Here is an 11596-nt window from a genome sequence, read left to right on the forward strand (position 1 = left end):
ACATTCATAGAATACAGGATTGTACATATCTTTACTAGTACCCACCAAACCATGGACTGACGTGAGTATGGATTTTGTTTTCTATCTCCCACACACTCAGTGAGGTAAAGATTCTATTTTTTTGGTTGTTGATAAATTTTTTAAAATGGTCCACTTTATTTCTTATAAAATGACCAATGATGCAACTAGAGAAGCAAAACTATTCTTCTTAGAAGTTGTTCATTTACATGGCCTTCCAAAGACAATTACCTTTGATAGAGGCACTAAGTTCTAGAGCTATTTTTGGAAGACTCTCTAGAGGAAATTAGGAACATAGTTATAGTTTAGTAGTGCTTATCATCCTCAAATAGATGGACCAAAAAAGGTAGTCAATTAGAGTTTGGAAAATTTGTTACACTGCATTGTGGGGGACAAGCCTAAATAGTGGGACTTGGCATTTCCCCAAGAACAATTTGCCTATAATAGTTTTTTTAATAGATCCACTAGAAAATATCCATTTCAAATTGTCTATGGTTGAAACCCTCAAGGTGTTCTAGATCTTGTGTCACTTCCCCTATGGGACAATGATGATGGAGTTTCCTTTGCTAAACACCTTCGTCAGCTCCAACAAGATGTCAGACAAAAGTTACAGACTAGTAATGTGAATTACAAGATTGTTGTAGTTGCTACTTGGAGGTAACAAATATTTTTTGTTGGTGACTTGATGATGGCTTACTTAAGGCACGAATGGTTTCTTACATGAAGCTATCATAAATTGAAGTATAAAAAGATTGGGCCTTGCAAAATCATCAAAAAGATTAATGATAATGCATATGAGATTATCTTACCAACAAATCATGACATTTCTCCTATTTTTAATATTTCTAATTTATACACATTCCATGGAGATATTCCCAATGTAGATGATGACTAGGGAGTGGATTGGCAACATCACCTCTCTAATAAGAAGAAGGAAAATATTGCCAAAATTCTTGACAAGCATACTACCTCCACAAGGCATGGCCAACATAATAGATACTTGATACAGTGGGATAGGTTAGCTGAAATAGAGAGTACATAGTTATCTAAGTGGGCAGTAATGTAGTTGGATCCAATAAAATTACAAGAATTCATAGACAACCACTTGTAGGAGTTGTGTTTCTTTCAAGAATAGGAGAATGATGCATCAACATTTGAGAGTCATAACTTTTGACTTAGATATGAGTTTTGGCTTAAATTTTATAGGCAATTGCATGAGTAGGAGTTATTTAGATTGTCAATGGAGCTTAGCTCAATAGGTGGTTGTTTTGAAATTTTTTTGGGAGCCTAAAATATCATCTTGACCTCCAAAATTGGGGTTTTGTATTTTTTTTTCCATTTTTTTAGAAAGTTGTTTTTGTAGTAAATCTAAAATCTTATTCTTGGTTTTGTAGATTAGTTGGCAATTCATCTTGCCTTAGTTGGGGGCTTTTCTTGGGAAAAATCAAGATTCGTAGGATGGGTTTTGGAAATTACCAAAAATGGAAAAAAAAAATTCTCAAAAATCTACCAAATATGGTAATTTTCAAAATTGTATTAAGTAGGTGTTTTCTTTCATTGTAAGGTAGAGTAGAGTTGGAGAAGTGATAATGAAGAACGTGGTATTCTAAAAATTTGTGTTGTGTTAATATTTTCTAAGTATTATTTTGAAAGGGTTTGGGCTACAACCAAATATTAGAAAGAAGCTAAAAGAATATTAAAATATATGAAGGGTACTTATAAACTTGGAATTGAATACAAGTACAGAGGAAACACTACACTATTTTGGATATATAGATGTTGAGCAGCAAGAAGTAGTCAATGTAGTCGTTTTCATCTATAGAGGTTGAATATATTATTTCATGGAGGGAAACTCAAGAAACATTATGAATTAGATGACTACTTGAAGGAACATACCATGCACAAGATTCTCCCACTATTATATTTAATGAAAATCAAATTGTTCTATCAAGATATTAAAATATCTTTATATCATGCTAGATCTAATAAGATAGAAGGGCATGATCATTCATAACTTGATTGAGAGTTTAAAGACTGTATCTACAAACTAAGTGGCACACCAACAATTATTGTAAAAACTCTATAGAAGTCAAGGTCAATATGCTTTCACTAGTCAACAATACTATCATCCATGTAATTATGTTTGTGTGTGTAAATGCATCTTTGCGTGCACACATACACACGCACAACAAACAAACAACTTACAAAAGATAATTTTAACAAGATAAAAAAACTAACCAACCTAGTATACTCAAGAGACCATTAGTATACTAACTAACAAACATTTATCTTTTTCAAGGTGTCAAATATCAAGGATAATAAGAAACGCTAATAAATTTAAATATCATGAATAATCAATCAATAAGTATTTAGGGTGTGTTACTAATTGGTGACTTATATCAAGGAGTTGATAGTAAAAGTGAAACAATTCCAAGATGAAGATAAAACAAAGGATTATGTACATGGTTGCATGCAACAATTTATACAATTCAAAAATATAGAAAAATGTTTCTTGGTGTATATATAAATAAATTCTTCACAAAGTCCCAAAATAATTTAGGTGTTCAAAAATGAATTGAATAATTAAAAAATAGATATGTCAGTCATGAAAAAGGATCATTAAGAGCCTATACATTGTATACAATCATGGAAATGTCTAATTGATAAACTAAAATGTATATATTACCTAGAGGGACACGTAGTATAATGTTTTAACCCATTTTACATTGTTTATTTTTTAGTTTTCTATATAGTTTTCTCTATCACACAGATGTTGTCATGAATGTATATAAGGTAAAACCTCTTAATGATCCTCCATGAGAGAAATTATAAGGATCCATCAAATAAGGGATGTCAAGAATAACAAGGAAATGTGTGAAGTAAAGTAAAGAAATAGTCAAAGAGAGTACACACATTTCCCAAACCCTAGCACCATCAGAACCCCATTCAATCTCCCAAAATAGGAAGAGTAATATATTAAAGTCAAGGAAACTTGCACATTATAGGAAGTACTACCAAGAAAAGAACTAGACTGGGAGATGGAAGATGGTAACAATCTACTGCACATAACTTGATGCCTATTTAGATGAAATTTTTAGTAGACATGGTGAATTTGAAAAGAGAAATTATGGGAAATTGTAGTCCACAACTGAATGTATCAATGCCCTCCCAAATATTTGCTGGTTTGGTCAATTATGCTCATAAAGAAAAGATGGTGTATGTCAATGACTTGAAACTAATAGTGCACTCCTGGTGCTTCCACCACAGACAAATCATTACCAATTTTCTTCAATCCATTGATTCTACTATTACCATCTTCTAAAGAAGAACTTTCAAGGAAAATAATGTAAACCAATTAAAGGGTACCAAAATAATTGTGGATTGTCCATATTGAGAGACAGAGATGAAGAGAGAACTAATATCTAAAACTATTACTCCCCACTATCTCATCCCTCTCCCTTATTACCAATTAAATAATGCACATGTAGATTTCAAACTCCCAATTATCAATTCATTCCCCAATTGTCAGATAGTGGCAAGAATTTCCATTTAAAATTCAATTTTTAATTGTTGCATTCAAGAATAATTTCCAAGAGAAACACATAGTATAAATTTTAAACCCACTTTGTATTGTTTAGTTTTTAGTTTGTTAGATAGTTGCTACCTACATTCATTTTAGTATATCGAATAGATGTTTCAACTAATATATATAAGGAACAACCTCTTAATGTTCCTTTTTGAGAGAAATTGCAAGGATCCACCCAAAAAGGACTAGACAAAATAACAAGGAATGCATGAAGGAAACTAGAGAAAAAGATAAAGAGAGTACATGAATTTACCAAATGTTGGCACCATCATAACCCCATTTGATCTCCCAAAATAGGAAGCATAATATGTTGAAGTCAAGGAAACCTCACATACTAGGAAGTATCATCAAGAAAAGGACTAGACAAGGAGATGGGAGATGGTAACAATCTACAACACATAACTTGATGCCCATTTAGATGCCATTTTAACTAGACAAGGAAAATTTGAAAAGAAAAATTATGGGAAATTGTAGTCTACAATTGAATTTATCATTTCTCTCCCAAATATTTGTTGGCTTGTTCAATTATGATCATAAAGAAAATAGGGTGTGTGGCGATGACTTGAAACTAATAGTGCACTCCCACCGCTTCCACCATAGACCAATCATTATCAACTTTCTTCTACCCATTGATTCTACTATTACTAGCTTCTAGAGAATAAATTTTAAGGAAAATAACTTAAATCAATTAAAGGGTACCAAAATAATATTGGATTTTCCATGATATTGAGAGAGAGAGAGAGAGAGAGAGAGAGAGAGAGAGAGAGAGAGAGAGAGAGAGAGAGAGAGAGAGAGAGAGAGAGAGAGAGAGAGAGAGAGAGAGAGAGAGAGAGAACTAATGTCTAAAACTATTGCTCACCACTATCTCATCCCTGCCTCTTATTACCAATTAAATGTGCATGTAGATTTCAAACTCCCAATTGTCAACTCATTCCCTAGTTGTGAAATAGTGACAAGAATTTTCATAAATAAAACTCCATTTGTAACAATTGCAAATGTTCAAGAATGACTATAATTTTGGAAAAAATTGATGTGGCAATAAGAATTCCAATTTATTCACCATATGGAACAATGGGTTGTGACATCCTCCCCCCTTTATAAAATGCATCATCCCAATGCACTGACATAGAAATTATACCCAATTATATCACAATGTCAAGATTATTCATCTAACTTTCATTATTCAATATTCAAGATAATGCATGCACTTACATTGAGATGCTATCATATAATCAGAAAGGTCAAAATTTATTTTTTGAAAACAAAATTTTCATTTGGAATATCTTCTAATAACATTAACACACAAATTTTCAAATAAATACATTTAAAAGATATAGATAAGCACACTCTTGAAGTAAATCATTTTAAAAACTTTTTCTGTGTCAATGTGTGAATTCTATTACCACCCTATATATTTACAAGGTTAGACTAACTCTTTCAGATAATATTCTCACTATCTCATTTTGTATCTTTCCCTCTGTTGACTTAGAGAAACAACGCCAAAATATTAGTCCATGTTCTATTATAAATCAAATATAATATCAAATTTTATATCAAATCAAATATTAACTTACATCAATGATTCTCAAAATTAAGTTGCATACTACATTAAAGTCGCATGATATCACACACATAGTTGTGCTTGCTTACCATACCTTGGCATCAAGTGAATTTGACCCTACTAGTAGATACCTCATATCTAATTAGATTATTTTCTCAGACATATACACTCACAATAGTTTTAATTCATTCACAATTTCAATAGCTCAATAAGGTAATGGTTTAATTTTAAATATCAAGTATAATTTTTTTTCCTTTAAACTTGTCTTTAATCACATCTTAATCACAAGTCATCAAAATAATCTTGATCATAGATATTATCTAACATGTGGTTCTTGCTAAGTGAGTAAAGTTTCTAGGTGTCCACATCAGTCACATGTAAAAGACTAATGCATCCACTTTTTCATTTATGTGACCTAGGCTTTCAAGAGCATCTCAAAAGGATAATATTTTAAAAGAATGTGTAAGTCAACAAATGTTACATTCTAACATAAATACATATTTATATTTTCATCTATGTAGGTGCTTAGTCCATCCAAAAAAACAAGATGTGATGTAACCTTCTCCCTATTTAATCATTCATCACTGAGAGATAAAGACAAGACATAAAATTATGGTTGAGGCATTTTCTTGCTAGGTCATTAAGCCTTACACTTCTTTGGGATCCTAACTAACATGTAAAATTCCACACCCTATAATGCCCATAACTCTCAACACAATACAAATGGTAGGAGGTATCTGGTGGAGCTATGAACCATACTACTTTTCACATATGTCTAAGTATATCTAATCACAGATGTGGCAAGGATATGGCACATGAAAAACTATATCAAAAAAAAAATGTACATAGCTTCGGCCAAAGAATTTTAGCAATAGATTTATACTAGCAATTAGAGTGAAAAAGGTAAGCATAAATTCTATGCTTTCCTGTCTCTCCACATTTGATACCCATCACTAGATGATAAGCTTCCCAAATTTCCTATGTAAAATAATAAAAAATTAATGCAAGAGGAAGAATGACATGTTCTTGAGAATCTAATACCTTATATTGTATCAATGTTTCACATTGAACATGATAGAGGACATCACTTTACATCACATGATTAGTAACATAAAAATACACACACACTCTAGCCACCTCAATATCATAATGAATCTCATTTAAGGTTTGCAACATTCAATTCAAAGTCCTAAAGTGGAGATCAAAATCAGTAGAGAAAAATGAAAAAGGGTTACACTAGATTGTTCATGTAAAATAATTTGGTGGATAGGTGGTCACAAGAAACATAGAGCATTTTTCAAGCTATCCCTTTATCACTTTAAACTTCATGAAAACTTAAGAATAACATATAAAATTAGAACTCAAATCACATAAAATAGAGTGACTCTATCTAATCACCAAGAGGTAGTAGATTCTACATGCCACCTTTGATCCAAGTAGTGCTAAAGAACATGACCAAACTTGAAGAAATGCACATCACATCAAATACATCTTAATAATTATATCTTTACCTTTTTGCAATCTCATGCATTCCTAAAAGCAACATTCAATACTTTCACAAAAAAAATTCATGTTCTTTTTACATACCATGTTAGGTTACTCCAAGGATCTCATGAATCTAGTCTCAAAGTTCTTGCACCACATATGCATCATGTGTCACACAATATAAGACATATTTTTCATGTTATCACAAGCCATGACTAAAATTTTGTAGGCATTCATATCTAACTGCAAATTCAACCAACATTTAACTACCTTAGTAGATTATATAAATGCTCATCTTTCTTGTCTCATATATGCAAAGAAACAAGTACTTAACTAAATCATGTCTAATTTCAGTCATAATGCAACCATACCAATATGAGGTACATAATTTACCAATTATGTTAGAAAATTTTCATCTCATGTAAAATTTTCTTAAAGAAGAAAGGTCAACGAAAGTATGACATGCACAAGAAGTATCATATCATTTCCCGGTTAGAATTAATAATAACTTAGAGACATCAATAATCAACCCAACAACAAAGACATATGGGAGTATAATAATCTTGATTGACTTACAGTTTGTGTGACCTTGGGTCACAACTAAACATAGTCAACTAACTAAGCATAGTCAACTCAAAGTCATAGTGTGGAACCGAGATCTCTGATACCATATATGGAGACTACCTCAACAAAACCAATACCACATCGACAACCATCATATATGGAGACTACCTCAACAAAACCAATACCACATCTTAAGTCTACAAGAGTTAAGATCATTTCAATATTGAGCAATAAAAAATAATTTTGATTATGATTAAATTTAAAAGAAATACATATATATGTACCAATATGAGGAAAGGAGATAAAATGGAAAGTTCTAAATGATACCATAGACTAGTTACCAGAATAGGAAGATATTTTTGAATACGACAACCAAGTTGTTTAGAGCTCTAAAACTTTCTCAAGAATACTAAGGGAAAGAATACTATAAGAGTTCTTTACCACCCTACAACAAAGTTTTAAGCTTCTTGAGAACCTTTCATGACATGAAAGATACCCATCCTAGCATTGAGGAAGACTACACAAGAAAAATTAGGAGAAGAGTAATGGGATTGTGTGTTCACAAGTAATCACTCTCTCAATAATTTACTAATATACCTCTATTATATTACATTCAAAATTTAAACATAAGTGGAATTTATCCTAGCTTTAATTACTTCACTATAAAGTTATCATGAATGCATTAGTGATAACAAAACATCAATTTATTGAGAATGATGTGGAGGTTAAGATTCAAGGGTTGGTTGCCATAATCAAAAATTTGGAAAGAAACATCTCTACTTCAGTTAACAATTACTAGAAATTGTTGGAGGCCTCAATGGAAAGTATGGATAAACTTGCTAGTAATATGGACATGCTTGTGAATAACATCATGGAGTTGGACCTAGATGAGGCTAAGGGCATAGAAGAGACAACTAGCAAGAAAAGAACTAGATCTTCTACCAAGAAGATGAGCACTAACACTAAAAACAAATCAAAGATAATGCCAAAGTGGCCATGGAGAAGATCAACGAAAAGAAGGAGGAGCTGGCAATGGAGTCAACTTAATGTTGGGTTGGTTCTTTCTTCTTCTAGCATTTTGTCTTTTTGTTTATTTAGCATAGTTATGTTCTTCGGTTTTGGTGTTAGTCATAGTTTTTTGGTCACTTGTAGAATGATGGTTGTCTAAGGGTGTTGGATTTCTATTCTAGCACAATTTGTTCTAAAAAATGTTACTTCCTTTTTGTGAAGACTTTTAGGATTTTTGATCCCATTAAAAAACCATTTTAAACCATAATCCAAAACAAAACAACAATTTGCATCAACTAATAAAGTTTTTTAAAACTCCTCTCTTCATATAACCTTCACATAAGCATGGGGGACTATTATCTATGTCACACTATCTATGTTGGTTGAAAGCATGAAGTATTTATAATTGCATTCATTTACTAAATGATAGAAACCTATGATAATCTTAAACAAAAGTCCATCTAATGGTCTCTAACATTTCAGAGAGTCATTAAAGTATATAAGAATCAATAACATATTAAGATGACCAATCAGAATGTAATCACAACTATGAAGAACATTCTCATCTTAAACAATTTTTGTATTCAATTACCATAACTATCAGCTATTGTTATCCAATGTGTAATCACAAATGCTAAGAGATTTAACTAAAAAGTGTTTGAGTTGGTGATGAGATAATGTGTCTTATCTAATTGTGAAGTTATTGATGTTATCCAAAGTGGTCATGTAATAGAAGATTGTTGAATTTATATCCCCTCAACAGAGTGATGAAGATTGAATTAGTGATAATTGTTAATGGAGTATGTGAATGTATGGGTGCATTATCGGTTGTGCCCAACACCCCAAACGCTTTTTTGGTTTAAAGTATTGATGAACTAGTAAGTACAATAGTTCGGTACCCATATATCTCAGTAGATTGATTTATTTTTTATGTGGACTCAATAATTAGTTTAATGCAGCTACAAAAGGAGAAAAGCCCAAAGTGATGATGGTTTCCCCAAAATGATGGTTTGTGCACAATATGTGTTGGGTTTGTGGTAATCCAAAACCACTTTAGTGCAAAGTTTATGGTGATTTTTGGAAGCATTTTTGAGTGAGGTTTGTGGTGATCCAAAACCACTTTAGTGTGAAGTTTGTGGTGATCTTGAAACCACTTGCAAGATGTTTGTAGAGTTCGAGGTGAGCTTGAAACCATATCAAAGCATCGATTATGGGTAATCCGTAAAAACCTAATCTGATTATGATGAGGGAACAATATAAATCATGGTATTTGATAAATGAACATAAATGGGTACCTAATGAGGCTTTATACAGGGACCCATACTTTCTTGATTATGAGGGGATTTCTAAAAGAATCTGAACACAATAAATTAGTTATCAGAACTGTATATGGTCATCAAAGACCAACTGGCCAACACAACATTCAGCTGTCCAACTCAACTACCTACTTAAATATTGCTACTAACTCTATTCTACAGTTTAGAAAGCATTTCATATCTATTTGTCTATAAATTAATTGACTGAGCCTGTGATCAGAAAAACCCATTTTTGGGGTTTTCCATGACTTCTCCTCTTTTATGATTTCTTCTCTTCATAGTATTTTATCAATCAATACCTGCTACACATTTAATATGTATTTTCTTATAAATTAATAGATTAGGGCACAGAGGCCGCTTATTTGGATTTCTCAACTTGGTATCAGAGCGCAAGTGAAAGCCATAGTAAAAATATCAGAGCCCTTATTTGGGTTTCTCAACTTTAACTACCTACTGCCCACACTACCAAAGAGACATCCCTGAAATTCAGGAATTATGGAAATAAAAAATAATTAAATTTTAAAGTATCAATACCCAAATCCCGTGATTGACCATGGAAGATCGGTGGGATAGTTTAATAGAGCAACAAACCTCTTATTTCAGTATTGAAGACCAATAGTGCTCTCCCGCCACTTTATTCGCCCTATGGAAGGAAGGGTTGTCACAGGAAGGCTGTTTAAAAAAAATGTTTATTCTTATTCATAGTCGGTGAAAATTTATACATTTTCCAGAATATTCTTTTTGCCAACAGTAAGGACAATCCAGAATTCTCTCTACATAAGCAGAACATTCTAGACTTCTCTTTTTTCCCCTAGTTTCTGCAAAGCTTTCTAGAGGACTATATAAAGATTATAAATATAGCATGTAAAAAAATTATGGTGCTCTTTATAATGAAAATGCTCATTTCTTAACGTTGAAGAAATATTTTATTTCTGCTCTATTGTACAGTTATACTACTCTTATTCTTATATTATACACTTCACCCTATTATATTTTAAAATGATTAACATAGAGTTACCAAAGTTTGATATGATTGATTAGCAAAAGGGTGTTCAAAAGAAAGATCCTGTCATTCTTAAAATATAGAGAAAAAATAAATTTGAATAAATAAATTAATTTTAATTATTTAACACTTTTATTCTAACCATCAAGCTTCAATAACCGTTCAATTTGTATCAAGCTTCGCTTGTTTAAACCATTCAATTTGTCCCACTCTTCCCTGAGCTAGTACAACATTCGCTAGACCTCCTTGCTATTGTTTCCTCCTTTCTTCTCCTCTTTTTTGTCTGCGCCGACTCTGCCAAATAATCCTCACTGCGCGGCTGGTCGAGGAGTGGAAAGTTGAGCAGTGCTTTTGATCCCCGTATTCTGAAAGCAGCGCGGTCATATGCCAGCGCCGCCGCCTCCGCAGTTTCAAAGGTGCCCAGCCAAACTCTAGCCCCCTTCTTTGTAGGATCTCGTATTTCTGCCGCAAATTTCCCCCATGGACGGAACCGCACTCCTCTGTAGTGCGGCGCCGCCTTCCTCTTTGAAGCCACCGCCGCCTCTTTGCATGAAGTCCGTATTGTTTCCCATGCAGGACAGTCTTGCGGTTGCGCACGTACGTTAGTACAAGCCGTCGGACGAAGACACGGAAACTTCTCTTCATCGGATGAATTCTCCTCTTGAACTCCAACCATGGAGCAGTTGTAGATAATTTCGTTATGTGTCTCATATTTCCAACTATGATTAATGGCCGTCTCTGAGCCAAAATTGGCATCCGTAGTATGACAGAAATCAGTAAATGAAAAAGTATCTGCGTCAGCGTCCCCCAACAAAAACTGACTAATGCTGTGAAGTAAGTCCATGCTTATGCTTTTCTCTTTTCTCGTTTTCTAAAAATAGATTGTTGAAGGGCTAATTTATAACCTTTTAATAACAATCTAAACAAACCATTGGCCTCTCCTATCGATTCAAATTTCCAATCTGGTCAAAATGCCGGTTTCGAGGGCAGGTTGACTGAAATTTTATCCATTGTCGGTGAATGTCCAGATCCATTTTGAACGTGGCAATGTGGCT

At 32.9% G+C, this 11596-nt stretch overlaps 1 protein-coding gene across 1 annotated transcript; it reads right to left on the bottom strand.

Moving 5' to 3' along the window:
* Positions 1–10621: 10621 nt before the first annotated feature.
* On the bottom strand, positions 10622–11393 carry LOC149550958 (ethylene-responsive transcription factor 13-like). The gene has a single exon (XM_089789603.1). The coding sequence runs from the start codon at positions 11383–11385 to the stop codon at positions 10738–10740; it is 648 nt and encodes a 215-aa protein (XP_089645729.1). The 5' UTR covers positions 11386–11393; the 3' UTR covers positions 10622–10737.
* Positions 11394–11596: the final 203 nt, after the last annotated feature.

The sequence above is a fragment of the Cupressus sempervirens genome, chromosome 6, assembly GCF_028749045.1.
Source record: "Cupressus sempervirens isolate cs-2001-9-10 chromosome 6, ASM2874904v1, whole genome shotgun sequence".
NCBI lineage: Eukaryota > Viridiplantae > Streptophyta > Pinopsida > Cupressales > Cupressaceae > Cupressus > Cupressus sempervirens.

What these genes read in the sequence shown, in the direction of transcription:
- LOC149550958 (XM_089789603.1), bottom strand. Translation starts at nt 11,385, where the DNA reads ATGGACTTACTTCACAGCATTAGTCAGTTTTTGTTGGGGGACGCTGAC.